Source organism: Pagrus major, chromosome 14 (assembly GCF_040436345.1).
Source record: "Pagrus major chromosome 14, Pma_NU_1.0".
NCBI classification, from domain to species: Eukaryota; Metazoa; Chordata; class Actinopteri; order Spariformes; family Sparidae; genus Pagrus; species Pagrus major.
Genome location: NC_133228.1, coordinates 5,429,380 through 5,452,162, shown reverse-complemented (window position 1 = coordinate 5,452,162; position 22,783 = coordinate 5,429,380). Strand labels below are relative to the sequence as shown.

Here is a 22,783-nt window from a genome sequence, read left to right as displayed (position 1 = left end):
AACTGTATGTAAGTACAGCACTTGAGTAAATGTACCAGTGCTTAAACTGCTTCTGACTTTCACCTCTTCTGCAATTACTGCAACTAATTCTGCAAAATTATCCCGAAATCCTCTTATAGCTCTGCCTCTGTTTTATAGTAATAATGAATGACATGTGAGGGTGGACATGAAGAAAGAAACACCTTCCATGTTATTCTGAGTGACCACAAAAGTAGAAACTCCTCATGCTCCCACCAACAGAAGCTGTTTTTATAATGTGACAGGAATAATGTGTCTGTACTGGGTGTGTATCCTGCAAAAACATCATTGTGTATTCCTGTAGTTCCCTCCTCAAAGAAAAGGTTAAACAGCTGCTTTTAATGCTCCTTGAATAGAATCGCACATCTGGACGCGCTCATTTTCTCCGAGCGGGGGTGTGCCGTCCCTGCCCCCTCCCCCCCTCCCAGCAGCCCGGCAGTGGTACGCTCCTCGTTGGATGCGTTCAGCTCATTGACCGGCAGACAATCCTCATCAGTACCACCAGAGCCCGGAGCTTCCCACAGACCGGCCCTTCATTCCCCCACAGAGCGAGCAGCAGCCTGCAGCCTGTCCGTCCCGTCATGAAACAGACACTGAGCGAACTGATGAGGATGAGCAGGATATGCCGGATGGTATTTGCCACCTGTTTAGGATCCTTTATTCTGGTCATCTTTTATTTCCAAAGTATGTTCCAACCAGGTAGGACCTCTTCCTCTCCTCTCTCTCGGACGTGTGCGTGTGTATGTGTGTGTTGATGTATGGCACGTTGTCTGGCAGCCTCCCGGCATGTTGACACATCGATTTGTTCTGGCTGTACAGTAACGCAGCAGATGAATAATTGATACTTGTACCGTGTGAACGCGTAAATCATCCGGCAGGAGTGCGCTGTCTTCAATCAATCTTTTATGTGGCACGATAAGCACACTGTGGATTGATTGTCTTGTTGCGCTTTTTCTCGGCTTTTGTTAAGCGGTCCCTTTTCTTTGTGGAAGTGGAAGGTTTGTGCGTTTGGGTGTGATTGCAACCAGGCGCTGTTCGCTCACCTACCCGCAGCTGACAAGTGGCACGGAGATGGTAGGGGAGGCTTTTTGTCTCCGGAAACGTGGCTTGACGATGGGAATCGGTGCACGGGCGTCTTGGCACAGTGGGCACCTGCGATCCCAGTTTGAGCCACACAGAGGTCTGGATCGAGAGCGAAGACCGGGCTATAATGGCAAAATCAATTTGGAGTCCATTTCTAAAAATAAGCCGTCTTGAGGGAGCGTTTAGGACCGGTGTCCTCTCTAATCTGTGCGCTCTGGAGACCCGTTAAATAATTTATCGCGCAATAAAGAAAATCCTCTCCATGCCAGCGGGGGTTCCGGAGGGAGAATTTGCATCAAATTATGTTAATTTAGGAGAATTCAGTTGCATGTCGCTTTGCCAAATCTCCGTTTTAATGAATCACCGCCCCTGGATGTGGTGTCCGTGCGTCGCACAGCAGCGTCTCCGTGCGCCAAAATCCAAGAAGCGCAAAGGAAGGACACGTAGAGCGGAACTTACTCACAGTACAACAGGTTTACTGTATATGTTGCAAAAAGAAAAGAAAAAAACTTTCTGGGTAATTTCTTTCCATGACAGAAACTGAATCATTCCCAAGCAGAATGATAATCCCATAATGCTGCTATTGGAGACAGTGAGTCTGCCAGGCTCAGTGGGTTAATTCTCTGTTATACTGAAGGTTTGCATCTGAAACTGCTCTTGTATTCATTGGTAAGGTGAACGGTACAGGACTGTGTGTCAGTCTATAGGTGATGATGATGTGAAGGCAGAGAAAAGTGAAAGCTTGTGGAGGAATTCCTGCTGCTTCTGAGATGGGGCCGCTTAGATAAAAGAGGAAACATGAGATACACCAGAGAGCACAAGCACACAGGAGCACCATCCACACCATCATTATTCCAAAGCCGTCATGCTGTCACATCTCTGATCGGGAGGCATTTTCCTCCGGATGCACCGGCTCTGTGTGAGTCACCAGTGTTGCAGCTGGCAGCGGGGACAACTGATATTTCTAATCTTCCTCCAGAAGAAAATCACCAGACACCACTCCGGGGAACATAGTAGTGAGTTAAATACCTATTGTATGACTGTATTGTAATACATTCTTTGTAAAAACATAAGTGAATTACTGAATCAGTGTCTGGAAAGGATTTGATCAGAGGATGCCCACCTTTCACCTGACAGCAGCTGATGACAGATCAATAGTTGGACCACTTTCACCCCTTCAGTGTTGTTGACCTCGGCTTTAATTCCACACCCCACTGCAAACTCCACCTTCTTTCTCTTAGATTATACGTTTTTACCTCCGCCAGGGAGGTTAGTTTTAATTCATGTCCGTTTGTTGGTTTGGTTGGTTGGTTTGTCAGCAGGATTACACAAAAACCACTGAACAGATCTCCACTAAACTTGGATGGAGGACGTGTCTCAGCCCAGAATAGGCCCCATTCATCTCTGGTGTGGATCTGGATAACAGGACAGATCCAGGAATCTTTTCTCACTTTCTTTAACAGTGTGAGGCGTTTTTCAACATTTTCGTTAATCTCTCAGGGAATTATTCATGGATCTCAATGTGAAAAATCAGGCATATTTATATGGCTGGTATTTATGAGTGAGTACAATTTGATGCTGATCCTAGAGCTTGTGATCTTAAGTTATGTTTAGGCAGTTACGGGTGGTTTTATATTTAGAGTGATGCAGGGCAGTTGACTTTGATATTGGATTAGGCTTGACCGAATTAAAGGGGGCTGTTGGGCATTGGCGGAGGTATGTGCTCTTTTTACTGCCATTCTACTCTTTTTATCTGGCTTTGATAAGATCCAATATGTAGAAAAGAATCCCCTTGCCATAAACTGGCCATGCACATTTGAGGAAGGTGACAAATTCAGAAATGAGCATTAAGGGTTGATATTACAGCAAATAAGGGAACATTTCTATGATGTAAGGGCTCTACATGACCAAATATATGCTCCTTTTTTTGCCACAAAAAGAAATGTACAGTATGTTTTCTTCCACAGACATTATTACATTTGGGGCCAATTATTCAGGACCCCAAAGAGAACATCAGGCTTAAAGAGTCAGTTCACCCTTTCACGATAGATTCCCCAAGACATAAGTGAGAAAATATTTTATCATTTGTAACAATTTGGGTGAGCTGACCCTCTCAGCATGTAATAAGGAACCCCTACACCACCTGAGAGGGGCCTGTATTTGGATATCATTTAGTTAAGAATGACATAACTGTGTCCTGTAGCAGGAACATTAGACAGAGTGAGACCTCTCCTCTACTGTACATCATTAAATGAGCTTCCAGGCGGGGAATTGATTGTAAAAATTGAACCGAGACTCCATTAAACCCCTGTCAAGGACCCCTGGATCCTGCTCTCACAGTTGTGCCAATCTCCGCAGGCATTGCATCAGCTTCTGCCCAACACACACACACACACACACACACACAAGAAGGTCACAAAGTAGATGTTCTATTTGTTGTGGTGATGACAGGGCGCTGCATCCAGGACGCTCTGATTGAAGAGGAGATGGCTAAAGCAGGGTGTTTGTGCAGAAGCAGTGATATAAGCTTTAATGCTGCATGTTGTGTGTGTTTATGCATGATTACACATGTGAGAGGGATAGTAAGTGTGTGTGTGTGTGTGTGTGTGTGTGTAAGTGTTTGACTTCTTTCACAAACCATCTTCTTATCTCAGTCGCAATATGTTTACCTCCTTCCTGAAATGACTTTATCACCAATTTAATCTCTCTCTCTCTCTCTCTCTCTCTCTCTCTCTCTCTCTCACACACACACACACACACACACACACGGCAACACCATTGTTGTCGATCAGATTAAGTTCTAGGCAAGCATCTCCCTGCTCAGGCATGTTTAGCGGTCCTGGGAATCCAGTCTGGCCTCCCAGTGTAAACTCTCACCTCTCTTCCAGGACCCGCGGGGTCGTGACCTCTTGTAAAAGAGACAGAGGAGGGGGTGGGGGGTGGTGGGCACCGCGGTATCACACTGTGGCCTTAACCAACACAGACACAAACTGAGCAAGGTTTGAATACTAGCAGTACATTCCAAACGGACTTGGATTTGATGTGTTCATGGCCGGAGGGAAACGCCACATTTGGGTTGACTGAGAGTGTGAAAATACATTTTTTAAGCTCTGCAATGAATTAATTTTTTACTTCTCGTCTTCTCAACTCCCACTGCGACTCACAAGCTCCTCCATCTGCCATGGACACCAAAGAATGAACAGACCTGGAGTACACTGTAGCCTGCAGCACTGTATTCAACAGCAGTTTGAGAGCACGCCATATTAGATTTAGTTTGTATACTGCCATTCTAAGTCAAAGCAGACAGGTGCATGACAACATTATTCAAGCCCATTGTAATGCTCAGTGTCCAGTTGGGCTATTTGTACCCGTGTGTTAAAGGAACATGCCAACTTGTTGTTAAAAATAGTTCTGTCTGTCCACCTACTCCTGGTAGTATCTAGCTAAGATATTTCTGCTGCCACCCAAATATAATACAGCTCATTTGAATTCCTTTTATGCTGCTCAAATTATTGAAAAATGACAAACTCAGCTGCAACTTGTGGTTCCAGAAACAATGTCCCTATAATCGTCAGAACAGACAAATCCCCCTGAATATTTCAACACAATGTCATTTTAAATAACAGTCTGAATAAGCGACATCTTTGCAGTTTATCTCAGCTTAGTCTTTGCAAAACACTTAAAATAATTGTTTGTTGTAGCCCTAGATCAGTTTTTATTAAAATATTGCCGTGCCAATGCACCGTTTGTATCGGGGTGGAGGTAGGAATCTCAGAGTAAGCTATTTGAAAATCCTGGACAGATTAAACCAAATCTATCTGCATGGAGGTGATTTGAGGGAACTGATACTTAAATATGCTGCATAAAAGCATCAGCATGGAGTTATCCACCAAAGACTGGTGATTTTGGGCCAAGCCTTTCATCATGTAATGGTTACCAAGTGGCCCAAACCCCTAAAATTTGATGGAGTCCTTGAAGAGTTTAGCCCTAAATTGAAATTAAATATCCACCTTTTGGAAACACTAATTTGACAAAATGACTGCTGGCATCATAGGAAAACTTGCATTAGAATATTACTCAAGTTATTTAAGACGCTTACTGACAGCAGACCTGTCTCCCTGCCTGAAATATTGAGTCACAAATTTCAGGCAGCAAAAGCTATTTCCAAAATGAACATGTAGGGTTTTTGATAGGAAATCTCACCTCACAGTAGATCCTCAGTTCAGTGCACATTGCTGCAGACACACACAGTGTAGGTCATTTTTACCAAATAGAGGTTGTCACGCCTGTTGTTATATTTCAGCCAAAAGGGCCGGCTCATTTAGTTTAGCCTCTGCTCGCTGATAGCCGTGAACAAGGGGCCCGTGCCCTTCCACCTCCATCCTGTCTCCCTGAATTCGCACTGAGCCTAAGGTTACTCAGCACCTGTGACAGATCCAGTCTGCCTCATCAGTCTGAGTCTCTGCTGCGCCTTTAAAGGCATTGTAGGTGCTGAGATCAGCTTGGCTAATGGGGCAGTTTGCTCTGTGGGCTGCTTGTTTGGTTTCTTTGTGAAGTGCCTCTGGGATATTTCGGAACCTGTGTGTTGGTGTGTGCTGAGACGGCAGCTCTGCTCACCCACTGTACTGTGTTTTTTCCAGCCTGTGAGTTGTAACCTCCTTGTGCACCCAGGCCTCAAAGTCACACGCTCACATTTCACATCTCCAACAAAGCCCTTGTGCCTCCAGAGCGGTCAGCTGCGCCCAGTGACAGACCTGAGTCACCTCATTTGAAGTCCCAACATGATTTTTTTTTTTTTTACTCCATGTCTGGCTGTGTGTGAGGGAGAGATTTCCATAGCGATGGATGAGGAACAAAGCTATGCTGGTTTGAAGCAAGAAATGGGAAAGTCTTGGGAAAGAATGAAATATTCCTGCCTGGAATTTCTATGGGAAACTCGAAATTCCTCACCTTCATTGGTCTGTGGTCATAGTGCCAGCTGTAAATGATACTGTAGTGCGGAGAAAGAATGCTGAGTCGCAGGGGTCAGGGACCTCCAACATGGGACCCTGTAATCACAGAAATGGGCTCCTATCCTCAAACCTAAGTAAATAATCCAGCACCTCTTAAAGGGTCTATATGTTTCAATTTGTCATGTATTAATCACTTTATTATTGGCCATATGTGAACAGATTGTAATGTGTCGTGAAACAATGAGACTTCCCCGTCTGTGCTGTTTGCCTATATGAGCCTGTGGACTGTTTGTTGAAGTTGTTTAGTGCTGCTGGACTGTGGATTTCTTTATGAATGACTCGGGTCAGATTTTCAGTGACAGTCCAAAGGATCTGACTTTACGCACGTTCTCGAGTGCCTCGTCTCAGTGCCCCTCTCCGCTCCACTAACAGAAAGCAACAGTAGCTGAAGTTAGTTTAAAAATGGAGTCTGCAAACATAAATTATCGAGCGGCTTCCAGCGGAACACAGAAAATCATAAATCATTTCACTTTCTTTCCATTCTCACACGTCATAACAGGTGGTAGTAATGCACCTTAATGCTGACCATGAAATGGAAAAAAGAAAACAATGTTTTAACTAGCCAGCCACCTACTACGACAGTGTGTGGCTACAACTGCTGCACAAAATCATCGGAGATGACAGACAAGACACTTCCCTCAACCAAAAAGAGTAAGCTAGCCATAAATATTGTGATACTATTGTTATCATAAAGTCTTTAGGCCACCATAATCGCATAGTGAAAATCTGATATTGTGACAGTCCTAATCGTGATATGGCTTACGTGTTGTCTTTTCCTGGTTTTAAAGCCGTTTGGCCATTTTCTGAACTTATCAGACTGCTCTATTTGTTGTAATACTTGCCTTTACCCACCTAGACATTCTATCCACATTACTGATGATTACTGAGAACTCTCATCGTGTTATTATTTTGTGTACCTCATTCCTACAACATTGTTGCAAAATTGAGATATTTGATTTATGAAGTGCTTTTGTGGCGATATACTGCTTATTGAGTATAGCCTAAAAATAATCACAATATTATTTAATGGCCATATCGGCCAGCCTTAGTGTGGTAGAACTCTGAAAATCTCGATATTACAGTAAGCATCAACGATGTTTGGCTCTTTAAACCTGTTTGCTGCTCTTCCGGGTTGCTCTGTCAAAGGGTCATCCTCCTGTGTTAATGTGCTGATGTTATCACACACCGAGAGGGTCGTTGAGAAACGAGATGACCCGAAATAAGATACTGTGTGTGAAAGCGTTCATGCTCCTGTGTGTGTTTGTGCTCCCCCATCTCCTAGCCCCAGCCATTGTCCTCTGACCCAATGTGTGTGTATTGTGAGAGTGTATCCTGGACGTCCTGTTTGTGTGATCTTAGTGCTAGTGCTGTTTTCCTGCCTAGCTCTGCTGCTAAATCCCAGATCAAACATCCCAGCATCGCGGGGGAGGGGGCGATCCCCCGCTGTGTCCCACCATAGCATCCCAGACTGAGCCCACACATACAGTAAACCATTCTGTTTCCCAGGAATGCTTTGGATAGAACAGCTTTGGAAACTGTTTTGAGTTGATGTCACAGAGACACTTCAACAGTTATTCAAGTAGCATCTACAGGCATGGCAACTTTGATTTTACTACATTTGTACAAGCTTTTCACATTGTGTGGGCCATCTGTTCATCGTTTTAATGCAAGTCAAGGTTGGAATAGAGCAGCTTTGTAAAAGTCTAATTATCTGTGAAAAGAAAGCAGCTCTGTACAGATTTTGCATCTTTCAAATAATTCTAAATGCAGATTTTCAGTTTGTAGAAATGAGACACCTTCAAGGGACAATTGGCACAGTTATGTGTTGCTTTCAGAGCATTCATCTACTTTTTAATAGTAAGACTGGGGTCAGCCAGGTTAGAAAATTGCAGTTTGATATCCTGGTAAATAGTTCCTTGCTTTATTTCAGAGAGTGAGATGATACAAATGTCATGTGGGTCTGTTAAGCACAGAGCTGGAGTGTGGAGGAGCTTCATTTAGTTTACAACAAAGAACTGGTTCAAAAATACACACACCAACGTTTGTAAAGCATTAACATGAAACCACAACTTGTCATATTTTACCTTTTGTGTACTGATTAAACAAATGAGTAGCTCTGTACTGAACACACAGACATACAGAGGGGGTATTTAACTTTTCTTATAACTATAGGGAAAAAGGCATACTTCTGAAAATGTCAACCTATTACTGTCAAGCTGGACTTTGGGAAAATTACAGTCATCTGTAAAATTCTAAATTTAAGTTTCTGTCATTATTCACCTCAAACTTACAGTCTGATTTGTCCAGCTTCCACTTCTAAAAACAAACATGTGTGATGTGATCATGACACCTTCAGATGGTGTGATTCTTAATCATTAAAAGGATTCAAATAGTTCATTATCATATACTTTAAAGAAAAGTTTCACCCAAAAATTTTACTTTAGTCATTATCATGTCAAGGCGCACACAGTATGAACAAAAATCCCTTTTTTTTACTACAAGCTAAAATGTGCCTCTGTACTTTATGAGCTCAACTCCTTTACATAGATTGCTACGGTCTCTCTAAAATGAAACAGTCAGAGCAACAGGGCAGAATCTGGCTTTAGATCATGTAATGTCTTCCCTTCTTTAGTCCCTTCCTGAATCTCTCTCTGAGTAATTCAGAGCAGACCGAGGGTGCTGCTCCACTGTCTGGACTTTGGGTCAGGCAGCAGCCGGAGGCCGATACTGAGGACTCCTCATTTACAACACTGAGCTGATAACCATCTGCATCAGCGTCTGGACCTCATTAGAGAGGCGATGAAAGGGCTGCCACAAAGAAAGACACATGAACACACACACACACACTCACATGCACACATGCACACTCTTTTTGGGACCTCGATTGAGACTTAAAGAAGTGTGTGAAAGAAGTTAGCCTGGACAGGAAAGACAGGAAAGAAATTTTCTCACCTCCTGAGGCACGTTTGTCTTTGAAAGTATAACTATAGAACACACATCCAAGCTAGCACACACACATACACACAGCTTTTACGACCATTAAGTCATTAACAGAAACAGGGAGATATTATAGCTCAGAACAACAAACAGGCTTATTCTGAAAGGAAACAATGGACAGACACTGTCTGCCCTTCAGAGTGATTGAGTGTGTGTCTGTGTGTGTGCGTGTGTGTGAGGCCCGTGCAACCTATTCGCTTCCAGCTTTGAATCCCTGATAGCTTCTGTGTGTCATCAACAAGCCTGAAGGGATTAACACACAAAGCACACACACTCTCACACACACATACTGTACATTCACCCCATCCCTCACAGCAGACACATACCGGTAGAGTTGCACATGGGAAAATCATCATCACCCCGCCTTCTTTCCCCCCTGAAAAAACCACTGTCTGTCTGGAGAACAGCAGTCTTCTGTGTCTGTGATCCTCCTGGTCTGAGGCCAAGCTTTACGCGTGTCTGATTGTGACCGAGCAGTGTCATAAAACTGTACAAGTGTGTGTCCTCATGTTGAAACACAAATGAGTGAGAGGTGCGGTGTGTTTCAGCTCAGACGTCTGTACGTAACAGATGACAGTCTCCCAGATGTTTCTGGGATTTCTCTCTATCCCTGAGCATCATGTCCATCGTTTTCCCATGAATCAGAGGTGGGGACGTTAATGATAGGAAATGTCAGTGTCAGCACTGTTGTCTGCGCCTCAACATCTGCCCGCCACACACCATAAAATGTGTCTCAGGTTGATCGGGTTGTTTAATGCATGTTTTGATGGGTATCCATTCGTCTTGTGTTAGGTCGCTTTCCCAAAGACAAAGAGTGGATACTGCCAAGGAATCCTCATCCGGTCATATACTGTGTAGTCATGTAGTGGCAGCTTTACATATCTACAGTATCATGTTTTATTGTGATAAGGCTGATTATAAATCTGTGTGTGTGAGTGTGTGCAGGCTGGTTTAAAGCAGTAAACTGAAACATGGTTCCCATCTGTCAGACTTCCATGTTCCACACTGACATCTGGCTTGTCTGTGGTTGTCTTTGTGTGAGTATGTGTGTGTGTGTGTGTGTGTGTGTGTGTGTGTGTGTGTGTGTATGTGTGTGTGTGTGTGTGTGTGTGTGTGTGTGTGTGTGTGTGTGTGTGTGTGCGCGCGTGCGTGCGTGCGTGCAGGGGAAAAGGGTGTCTGCTACTGGAAGGAAAAGGGCCAGTACTTAATGGAGTCTCCAAATAAAGTGGATGCAGGGTTTTTTTTCAAAGCCAGCAGCTTCAAAGGCAGCGACAGAAATGCAAATATTAAGGATTTCAGTAACCAGAAGTCACACAATGAGAGTCATTAAACAGCACACTTTTGAGACATATTGTATGTTGTTCTTTTCAACAGATTTTAGCAGTGTATGTGTGAACTGTATGTGTGAGCTGATGATAAGTCCTTTCTGCACTCGCTAGCTGCTGTTGAGGAAAGTTGATAAAATGTCAGTATGATTGAAATTACAAGTTAAAAGTAATAACTTTTTAAGATGCTGAATGGTGTTTTTTTGGTGTCTTGTGTGTGTGAGAGAGGATAACAGATGCCAAGTTCATTGGCCTTATCTGATCTCTAAACCATTTTATGACATTAAGGGGCGGAAAAATGTCTTCTTCACTTTTTAGTTCTTTTAAATGGTATTGTATTTTCCAGATGAAGTTAGGGCCTGGTTGTGTGAGCACTGATAACAGCGCAACTCCAGCCGAAAATCAGTCCTTTTCAACTAAATCAGTGTGAATAGATGATTCACTCAAAGGAGATTCAAGCAGCTTTCTCACACAGGTTAACTTTGGTCATCTTGGAGACATGAATCTGTGTAACTGACCAGTTACAAACCAACAATAATAATGAGAAATGAGTCCAACATGGAAAAAGCTCTGACGTAGTTCAATCACACGCCACACAAGTTGTCGCTACATTGCCAGAGTTGTTGTTTTTTCGCATATAAAAACACGCAAATAATCACAACTGCTGCATTTTGTGTATGAAAACATGTACTGTACCTTTCATGGCATAAAACTGTTTGTCTTTGAAAAGTTGAAAGCGCCACTGGTCTTCACTAACATTTAGCATACAAGTGGAATCTGGGCCACTGGCATCACTGGAAGTAATACTTTACGATGCATAACAATGCATTATGCACCAAATATGTTTTAATCCACAGCAGATAGTAGCCCCAAAATAATAAACCTTTTGATCCCTTTAGAGTAGCATAAAACCACAGTCACCAGCTGTGATTTAGCCTGAAATGCAATTATATTTTCATGACTCAATTGTAAAGATTTGGTCTTCACATAATGGCGAAGACCTGTAGTGTTCAAAACATGTTTGCTTTTTTATGAATTGCCTTTTTTTTTAAATGATTTAGCCAGTGTAACACAGACTCTTTAGTATGTCTTCCCTCATTGACACATTGTCTTATATTTGGAGAAAGAAAAATGAATTGTTGTACTTGAACATTCAAAATAAGGCAAACTTTGGGACATTAATAAATCATTTCTAAAGATGCAAAATAAATGTATAAATGCATATTACTTGAAAAATATTGCTCCCTAAAAGGGACAAAATTTGCTTTACCGTTACAAGCACCGTACCACAATTGCTGAATAAAATAAAGAAAATCACTTTTCATCTCTGGAGCCAAATAATTATAATTTCCCAAAACATTGAAGTATAAGATTTCAATAATGTTGAATGAGACAATTGTCTTCATTGCAGACCCACTGTTGGATTCAGGTTCATAAGATCATTGTGTAATATCAGAAAAGGTTTGGAGTGGTGGGGGGGCTCAGATCTATATGTTGCCCTGAGGATCTTGAAGTTCTCTGCTGTACCCCTGTGTGTGCGTGTGTGTGTGCGTGTGTGCATTGAGTACTGACATGTTGATAAGTGTATAGTGGTAGTGGAATGGTTCCCTGTGGTCATTATGCACGGTTGCCCCTGTTTGTCTGCAGGCCCTGAGCAGCAGCAGCAGGCGCAGATTGGTATGTAATCACACCGCCGCTGCCGATAAATATTGATTTGGTGGTTAGGTTTTAGCCCTGAGCGGTAAGTCGAGAGTGCAAGCGTCGCACGTTAGCCACATTTGGGCATTAATAACAGCAGGGCAGGCGAAGGCCGGGGGCATTTTTAGACGGTGACAGAACTGCTTTCAGACCAGATCATACAGTCAGTGTTTACCTCTGGAGTGCAAGGAGCCAGTGGAGTGTGTGTTTGTGAGTGTGTGTTTGTGTAAATGCAGTATGTCTGAGTAGGCATGCAGTATGCCCAAAATAAGACAAATTTGCCTCCAGAGGATAAGGCAACAAGTGTGTGTGTGTGTGTGTGTGTGTGTGTGTGTGTGTGTGACTGGAATCTTTATCTTTATGAATGTCAACGTATTGATTTGGGGATTAAGGAAAGAAAGTGTGCATGGTGAGGCACGCAGCTCTTTGAAAGTCAACTCAAAACAGTGTATGGTGTGTGTAATGAAAGAAAAAAGTGTGACAGTGTGTTTTGGTGTCCTCAGCTGCCAGATGTACTGTAGACTGCATGGCGTAAGAGAAGTGAATCATGGCTTTAATTAAGTGGAGGAGGGCTGAGCCGTGTCTCATTTAACGGCTGGTGGAGGAACATTTAAACTCGCCTGCTCCACACCAGCTACTGGGACACTTAACTGAACAACTGGGAGGGATTTTCCACTCTTCCTCCTCCTCCTCCACCACCACCTCCTCCTCTTCTTCCTCCAGTCTCCCTCTGGATTTTGACTCATTCTTTTCACCAAAGAAAAGGAATAATCCACCCTTGGATACTCTTTAAACACTGCTAAATGTCATTGGTCTGTGGTATTCCTGCCATTCTCAAAGGGATTTTGTGATGAAGTGCCACAATTAACTTTCTTAGTGTACCTACTTTCTTGTTAAGTGCTGCACCGTGCACTACTTCAGCTGGGGATTTCCTATATTGATGAAATTGATTAAAATTGCAACTGATCAAATTTGAGCCCTTAAGGTGACCAATGTTACACCTAAAAGGTTATTTTACTAGTCTCGAGGAGTATTACACAGCCTGTGAAATCAGTTATATAATTTCTAAGAGTAACATCGGGGGAAATCAAGCAAAATGCATGGTCCCTGCTTGCATTCATGTCTAATTTCTGTTACGTATTGGTATAGAGAATGTGTTTATGTCTCTCTCTTGATGGATTTCTCCCTGTATGATTGTTGAAGACTGGTGCTAGATAAAAAGCCTCTTTGATCCTGAGAGGCCGACACCAACACCTGACAACTGATGTCTCCATCTCCATTTTGCCAGCCACTCACAGGAACCAAAATGCAAGGTGTATCAGTGAAGTGTTTCAGGCTCTTTGATTAGAAGCTATTTTCCACTCCTTTTGCTGCTTATATCAATGTCTTGACAGGTTTGAGTTCCACCATGGCTTCTGTTGTGAAGAGTAAAATTACTTTCCTTCTAAATCTGTGGAGTTTAAGCCATTACGTGCAGTTCTGCCTGATTAATTGTGCAGCCAAACACCATTTCCCCCATCAGTCAAAACTCCTCAGCGTTTCCCTCATCGCTTCCCACTTCTTTGTCCTCCCCCTCATGAATCTCTTCTTCCCAATATCCGTCCATCTGGGCATAGTGTCGGGGGAATTTTTCCAGCCAGGGTTATTCTGCCAGCGTGGCCAGTTTGGCCCGGGGAGCTGGTGGATGCTGCCACCGGACTTGCTGCAGACTTCACGGTGCGGTGTGGCATGGCAGCGCAGAGCCTGCTCAGCTGGCCGCTCCAACAGAGACTCAAAGACTCCTCTCATGTCCCTCCAAAGGGGTCAGGGCGGACATGTTGGCAGAGCAGAGCAAACAAAACTCTCCTCATCACTGACTCAGCAAGAAGAGGCATACACGTGCACAGACACACATCAGCCTCGACAAACCTTGAAGATGGAGCTGTGGAGTGGTGTGACAAGGCAATCTTGCAGCACAAATGAGCCTATTCTCTCAGAAAGTTAGCTCATCCCCCTCGGGTGCATAAATGTGCTCGTGGTAATCTGCCTGTTAGTTTTTGGGTTTGTTGACTTAGGCCTGAAAGTGGTGCTGGTCATAAGCTCACAGTCCAAAATAGAATTCGTCCAGAGAATCATGAATGTGTGATATCTTCATTGGATTTTAGAGACTGTCTTCTGAGGTGGTGCCTTACAAAAGGCTCTGTATCAAGACCAGAGAGCCAAAAGGGGAAGATTCATCCTCAGGTGACTTTTCATATCCACAACTAATTTCATGGAAATCTAGTCAGTAGTGTTCATGAGGAATCAGCCCTTTGCACCATCCTCCATTCTCCAATCTTGTCCGATATCAGTACCAAATTTGGGTCTGTTTATTGCTCTAAACTGAAGTCTTGGCCAGAGAAATTGTTTGATTGATGGATGGAACAATGCCACTCTTCAGCTGTGCCTGTAAGGGTGAAAGTTTGGGCAGTTTAACCAAACACGAGTCTCTGCCATTCTGGTTGCTGATCTACCGTAGCTGCTGTTTAGGAATCTATTCAACATTAACTGATCAGTTTTGTCTTCCTGTAGGCAGAGATAATTTTGTGTCAGTGACCATACCCTTTTACATAGTCAGAAAGGTCCTAAGAGTTAATAAAAGGTGTGAGAAAATGAAAATGACACTTTACTTAATAAACGTTAAGGGGCATACTCTTGCCAGTTAAAGGTGTTGAAGGTTTTTTTGGCATTCTTGGGCTAAAGGAGTTTTCTTGTAGAGTCAAACTTTGATGAATCCTGACCCCAAAATTGTATGTGACTGACCTATTGCGGACCAGCTATTACAAAGCTGACCTCTGACATAATCCATAGTCCATAATGGCAGAAACTCTCGTCTTAGTTCGGTCACACAGGCTGTCATTACCAAGCTTTTAGCACAAAAGATTTCGCCGTGCAACTATAGGGAGTGAGCAGATGTAATTCAGCCTTCAGCTGCTTCCTCCTCATGAATATCAATACCAATTTTGAGAGGCATTTAATGCTCAATACCAAGAAGTGTTGCACAAGGAGATGGCTGTATGGATGGACCTACCAGCTATGCCAATAGGGTAAAAAAATGAACCCAACTGGAACCTAATAGTCATTGCCAATACGTCTGATCTACAAATAATTGTACAACTTTCTGACACATTTTCCCACATGGACCTCTCTCTCTCTCTTTCTCTCTCCACACACATTCCCAATCCCACCTCCCCTCCAAACCTCTGTGAATGTAGCATCTGTGATGTGGTGTCTGGCCAGGTCATGCCAGGACACACTGTTTCTAAACATGGCCGAGGGGAAAAAGGGCAGGAAAAGAGGGATACAGGGAAATAAATAGAGGGATAGAAACAGAAGAAGTGGAGGACGGCACAGGAAGTTTTGACAGCAGTAGAGAGAATGGAGATCACGCAAGAGAGGATGCAGGGTCCAAAAGACACAATAAGCAGAGGGACAGAAACAAAAAGATCTCAGAAATAAGGGACAGTATTAAGTCAAAGCAGACATGTTGTTTTCTTTGTTCAGACTGACTTTTAAGGCTTTAACTAGTTCTTGGTGGTGATGATTGGAGCTTCTGTTGTATGTCCCTGATAGTGTTAGCTCTGAGCTTCTCTAAATCAGGGCCACATTTTCCCTAAACTGCTTCCTGTCATGAAGAGGATGTTGTTTGTCCTCTTTTGCCTTGCTCAACCTGTTTTCTCTTCGGCTTTTCTGAGCGCAGATAAACATGGTGGAAGTGATTACTTGCTGGCTTTCACTCCTGCCATCTGCTATGTTAAGACACTAATTGCCAGAGCAGATCAAAGATTCACAAAGGTGTAAAATGTGTAAAAATTACCTATTTACTTTAAAGTAAGGAGCTCCTCTACACCATGCTTTTTTTCACCTGTTTTGCTGATAAGTTGCAAAGCTGCAGCCATGGCTCGAGCAACGTTTCTTTTTAAGAGCTCCTTTTTCTACTTGACGGCTCAGAGGATAAGTTTGACATTTTGAAAAATATACATATTCGCTTTCCTGCCCAGAGTTTGATTAAAATATCAAAACCACTTTCATTTATTTGCATTGTGAATGCAGTTAGAGCCAGGAGGTAGCTTAGTTTGGTATCCATTGTCGTTTTTCCACTAGCACTAATGGCCTTTGCCGAGTCAAACAGAGCTGTGCTGATTTGCTTTTCCGTTACCAGTTTTACTTTACTACTTGAGTGTCCTTGGGAGGTCACTGGGGAAGTGATTATGGGTGATACCTCTTGTGCTTGTTAGAGCCAGTGTAAGAAACAAAGTATCATAATAGTCACTCAATAAAGCTGCTAACCTTCATCTTCATGAATGAATGATACGCCATACAAGACGCTCTAAGAACGAGGATTAGCGTCCTGTTACTATTTAAAATGCCAGTACTAGTTAAGTAACTGGACGTGCCAAAAGTTGTGCCCATATTGCATGCAAGGTATCATGGGGGCTAGGAATAAGGTGGATAAAGATCAGAAGCAGAGGGAAAATAGCTAGCTGGGCTCTCTCCAAAGTTCAAAAATCTGTCTGACAACAGATCAGTCTCACTGATTCACGTTATATCTTCAAACGTTGACCAGTGCTGACTGGAAGTCACTGCTTTAGACCAACAGACCAGTACATTAGGCTACCTGATGCTGTTTTTAAACTTTGCTTTAAGCAAACAAGCTAACACTAGTGTGTTAAGTCCTTTAGAAGTGCTTATAGGTGGATTTTTTAGCTTTGACCAGTGCTATTTACTCCTGTTTCCATTTATTATGCTAAGCTAAACTTTTAATATGTTTTTAGGACCCAGACATGAGAGTGGTATCATTCTTCTAATCTAACTCTCTGCAAAATAAAAAATAAGCATATTTCTCAGATTGTTAAACTATTCCTTTTGGCACGTCAGCTCCGATTCACCTGATTTCTCCTCTTGATCTGTGATGTAAAATAATAGATAGTTGTGCTATAAAGCAGATTTCCCTTTAAAATGTTACTGGTAGAACTCACTGGATATGCATACTGCAATTTACAGAGGCTGCTAGATGCTGTCAGTGTTCTTTAGTGATAGCCTCTCTTTACAGTAATTACACTAATCTCTCTCTCTAAAATGAGTGTACTTATGTCTTGGTGACATGAAAACGCGACAGTACACGTAGCACCTTTAAACGACAAGTTGTTTGTGAGCCTGCTTACTGTACTGGACAGTCCGAGGCTCCAGCCAAACCACATCCAGACAAGCATGGCAGAACGTCATAATGCCAGAGGGTTAATGACAGCTGTCTGCTCCTCTGATCTCTACTGTTGTCTGCCTCTCTGCTCTTCCATTCTTTTTTCTTCTCTTCTGTCTCTCCAATGTCTGTAACATTTAAAATACCGCCTCGGCGTTCTGTATAAATGGTGCAAAAATAGAATGGGGGTGATTGTTGTTCCGACTCTGAGCTGGCAGCAGAGGTAGTAACAGAGCCAAATCAACATCCGACATCCGAAGGAGTGAGCCGGCAATATATGGGACAGAGGTGGGATGTGTTGATAACATGTTATGTGTGAAAGTTAGCAGTTAATAGCTAACTAAAAGAATTTGAACAGCAAAAAAAATAAAAAATGGGAAAAAATACAGTCCGTGAGCTCCTTACCCTGTAGGTAGAGGATATGATCAACCACCATATATACCAGGGACAGTAAACGATAATTGCCATGTTAAGGCATTGTTTAGAAAGCGCTGTCAGACATGTATGCAAAACATAACACTGAACTCATGGCATGCTATCCAAAATCACATGCTGGCACACATGCAATGAAAAGTCATCAATGAGGCAGTATTGCACATCCTCTATGTTTAACAGGCTATAGTTTAGCACGGCTTTACCGTAGCAATGTGGCTTATATGACCCTTCTGTACTTGCAGCAACCATAAATTGATATTTTGGATCACAGAGATTGCTGCATGATTATAGAGCATTAGTTGCTGCATTAATTTGCTGCATTCATGCAGTTCAGCGTGTTGGCTCTCTAGATAAAATCAACACCACACAGCAACCATTTTTACTGATGTTGAAGCAGAATAGGAATACTCCATCTAAAATCTATCCTTTGAATACTAAATAATCAGCCCCAGCAGTTACATTGGATTCCGATAGTGACTCAGAGGGAGAGATAAATCACTGCCAAATCACTGCCAAAGGGCAATAAAATGTCTATAGAACTTGAAACCTGAAAAACAAGCTGCAGGAAGCTCAGCTGGAAGTGATATATTTAGTGATTTATTGGTGATGCTGTCATGGAGGAGAGTACGAGACAGCATGGGAAGGAAGTAAAGGCAGTCAGACCAGGCAGACGGGAAGGGTTCAGGATTTATAAGCTTTCAGGCAGGTGCAGGTTCCAGATTTGATGGTTAAGGTTCCAGGTTCAAGCACAGGTGCAGCTAAGGTTTCAGGCTGGCATATGCTATACTGCAAGGCTGATAAGGGAAAGTGGAAACAGAGCAGGTCAGGTGATGAAAAAGGTGGGAAAGGGGCTACTGCAGGGCCTGGGAAAGGGGGGGAAAGTTCGAGAGCATCTGCTGCATGGATGGAGGACAGCGGCAGAAGGGGCTGAGGAAGTGAGTGTCGCTGAAGCCAAAATGACTCGAACGTACTGAACAAATACAGATTATGTGGACTATGATGATCTTTTTAGGAGACAAGTGACATACAGTATTATAATGGTCCCACACCAGGGTGGAAACACTAGGGCTCCAGACCACATACAGACATTTTTGAACTGAAACAATTAGTCAAGTAACTGGTTAGTCAATCAACAAAAAATTAACCAATTTTGGTAATCAAATAATCGTTTATAACATTGTTGAAGCACAAATGTATTTATTTCAGCTTCTCAAATATGAGTATGTGCTTTTCTTCTTTGTTTTAAAAAACTGAATACTTTTTGGTTTCGGACTGTCGCTCAAATCAAACAAAGAATTTCAATATGTCACCTTATAGTGGAAACAGAGACAACTTCAGCCCAACTCCTAGCATTTCCATATGGTTTTATTGTTGCTGCTGCTGTTGCAAAAGCTACTGGATCGCCTTCTGTTTTCCTCAGAGTAGCAACTACCAACAACACTGAGTTTATGCATTGATTTAGACTATAAAGGAGATATGAAAGCAGATAGAAATGGTGCCAGGCTGACTGGATCCCCTTCATTTCCTGGGAGAGTTCAGGCCCAATGGCAGACAAAATTGCATAGTGAAACTAAGGTATAAAGGGAACCAATCTAAATGCTGATGGTCCAATGATTCTATAACCATTACATTGTGCAGTCATCATTTACTTTATAATGATGAGTTAAAGCAAAAAAAACTTAATTGCCAGTTTAAGTAAGTCAATGTAACCTTTGTATCAAGCCAGGGAGTGGGTATCTGATACAAAGTGGATATAGTGAAATAGTCACTTAACAGTGATGTGGAAGTACTCAGACCAGTGTCTGAGTGAATGGAGAGGTATTTACTTATAGCTAATACTATGGTCTGACATAAATGGTCAGACACTGGTATGAATGTGTTCATTACTCTGCACCATACTGTTTTTTTTTGTGCAAAACTGATATTGCTTTCTACTCTCATCCTCTCTTTGCTCGCCTCTGGCTTTTCCTTTCCTTTCTTCTCCTCCCCTCTTTGATCCTGATCCTTTTCCCTCCCTTTTCCTCATCCTAGCCTCTCCTGTGGTTGCTCATTTTGTAGCCCAGGTGCTTTCACCGGGCAGCCCAGGAGAACCTCAAAGTAATCTGTCACTCTCAGCCAGAGAAGGCCCATCTGTCCTCTGCTTGGGTGTGTGTGTGGGAGAATTGTATATGTACCCAAAGGTTATCCATCTGTGTGCTTCATGAATCAGCAGTGATGGTGATTAGGAGATATTTATGAAGGCTGGTTGGGCATCTGTTACCTGCTGATAGAGGGAGAGAAAGGATGAGGGGAGCGTCAGGTAGAAAGAGGAACAGAGAATGATAGATAGATGACAGGAGGGGGAAAGAAATGCACAAAGCTTTCCACTTTCCACTTACTACCAGCTTGCTTTGCAAGCGGGATGGGGTTGCCATGGTGATGAAGAGGGAGGGCTGCAATGGGAGCAAAGCGACATCCCGGTTGGCTGGGGTACGCCCAACGCAGTAGCGTAGCATGGTGTGATTTCTGACAGTGAGAGTGTCTGGAAAAGCTTTGTTGGCATCTATTTTCACCTCACAGTTATTGTGTGGGTGTTTGAACACATTTATAATGTTAGGAGATGAATAAATTGTGGCTTGAATTAAAGAATGTCTGTATTTACAATCACTGTCGTGTAAAAACCCTCGTGTCAACTTTTCAGCCCTTTTAACAGCCTTGTTTACTGCATAGCCAGGATGCATTTTTGAGTTTATCCAGTGGGGTTTGAAAGGGTTTCATTAGTCCAAGCATGTATAATTTTCTCAACCCATAGAACAGTATGGTCCTTTAATTGGGTTTAAATATAAAGATGACCAAATTTGCAGTTTCCATGTGGCATTGGTGATATAATAGCTAGAAAAGGAAGTGAGGTTTGGATGATACAAAAATGTGTCATGCATCTATGCACAGCACTGTGTATGTACATGTATGTGTGTGCTGTAAATTCTTCATTTACTTCAACTGCAGAGGACTTTATTGAACAGGTAAAAACGTGGTTTTATTATACATTTTTCAAGTTTATTTTATGAAATTTTCATAAGTTGTCTCTGTTTTCTGATCTGCTCTTGTTTTAATTTGCTGCTGCAGCTGCTTGCTATAAATGAAAGCTCAACACTTCTTCCACGTTTCCCCTTTGCCTTATTGAATTCAGCACAATGTACATTTCCACAGCACAAATTCCATAAATATATAAATGTCCATGCCAGAATCACTACTTTTATCGAGAAATATTGTTTTTTCTTATTACAGCTGGTTCGACTTTTTGTAATCAATCTTATGCTGCTGTCAGTAAGATTCCCAGCAGTTTAAAGGGCACAATCCCTCCCTTTACTGGAATCATTTTGGTGGGAAGCATCTGTAGGAAGGAGGGAAGGAAGGAAAATAAGTTTGATTGAGTGTGGCTTAAATTTGGTATTTTTCTAACTGCGTCTCACTCGGTTATGTGGCATGATGACTAAATAATTGCCACGTACATTGTCAGGATTTGGGAAACGTGTCTCTGGCAAAGCAACACGTTCAACTTGTAGCCAAACCAGTGTGTGTAGACAGTTAGGCCTAGGCAGCAGGTTGCCCCTGAAGTTGAGCCCCATGCAGTCGGGGGTTTCACCAACTAGTCAACTTGTCGATTAGTTGACTTCTATAACTGCTAGTCGGCACTGTAGGCAGCAGTCGCGGACCAAATGGTGGCTACCAAAGCAGAGGGCGCTGACGTGCAGTTAAAGGCTCTTGGATCTATCTTGGAAGTACTAAAGATGACACCAATTACACAAAAAAAGTGTTGTCTGTGTACAGTTGTACTGAAGAACAAAAGGAACATGTCTGCTATGCATCTAAAGATGAAACATAGGCTGCCAACAGCTAGCACTGACAGGAACGTTAGCACCACCGAGCAATGCACTGAGGCAGGCAAGCTGTCACCCGGGAGCTGTCAGGACCCCGACCCTCCCATGTTGACGCCCTAGTTTTTTTTCAACGCTACCAAAAAGATAAGAATTTCTGTTCTTATTGCATCAGCTAAACAAACGGATATAATGTGATGTAAAATGCTGTTGTTCATTGTACTGCTGTGTTCAGACCAAATGCGACGCAAATGCTTCACGCTTCTAGATTACATGCAAAGTCAATGATAAGACGTGATTTGACGTGATGTCACGTCTTATCGCTCTGAGCAGCACCATTGACGCGATGCGATTGAAACAATGACGTAAAAAACAGCTCCCTCTGGTGCCATGAAAGGCTTTATACAACTTTTTTCACACATATGGTAGTACTCCCCAACACCTGGAAACATACTGTAATGTGTAAAAGTCACTCAATTTCCCTTTCAGAACCAGGTTGAAAAACACTGGAATGTAAGGTATGTCTGCTCACTCTCTTTTTCTCAACCCTGCATCTGTCAGTGTCCACCTGTATATCGTTTCTCTCTGATTCTGAATTGTGATGACTTGGACACATGTTTACTGTCTCCGTGCCGTCCTGAATCGATTTCCCACACATCCTCCTGCCAAGTCATGGCCGTGGTCAGCTGTAGATCTGACTAACAGACAACAGAGACACCTAAGATGCCGCTACATTTCCCCTCTCTGTGTCTTTCAGGGTCCAGCAGCTCATTGAATCATGCTCAGTTACTCACACACTCACACACACACACACACACACACACACACACACACACACACACACACACACAGTCACACATGGGCACAAAGGGCTATAATTTCCCCTGCTGTCTATTTTAAGAGAGTTTGCAGTCCTCGAAAAAACACACACACTATAATTTAGCGGTGCATAAGTGCAGAGTTGCGAGAGCACGCAGCATTAAAGATATCTGAGCACCGAGAGAGAAGGCCAGACAGACAGACAGACATACAGACGTACACATGACTCAGTGCTTCTGTCCTTCATTTATCTCTCTTTCAGTCTAACGCTATGTTCTTGCAAATTAGCTATTTACATTTCCTCCAAGTTGTTCCATAAAA

At 42.7% G+C, this 22,783-nt stretch overlaps 1 protein-coding gene across 2 annotated transcripts in view; it reads left to right on the top strand.

The window, feature by feature from the left end:
* Positions 1 to 599: 599 nt before the first annotated feature.
* chst11 (carbohydrate (chondroitin 4) sulfotransferase 11) overlaps positions 600 to 22,783 on the top strand; it is an 86,177-nt gene continuing 63,993 nt past the window's right edge. Inside the window, exon 1 of one of the 2 annotated variants that reach the window (XM_073480977.1) lies at positions 600 to 702. In XM_073480977.1, the coding sequence (XP_073337078.1) occupies positions 600 to 702 (103 nt within the window). Of the gene's footprint in view, positions 718 to 22,783 lie in introns of both variants that reach the window. The other variant, XM_073480976.1, reaches the window with a different exon arrangement.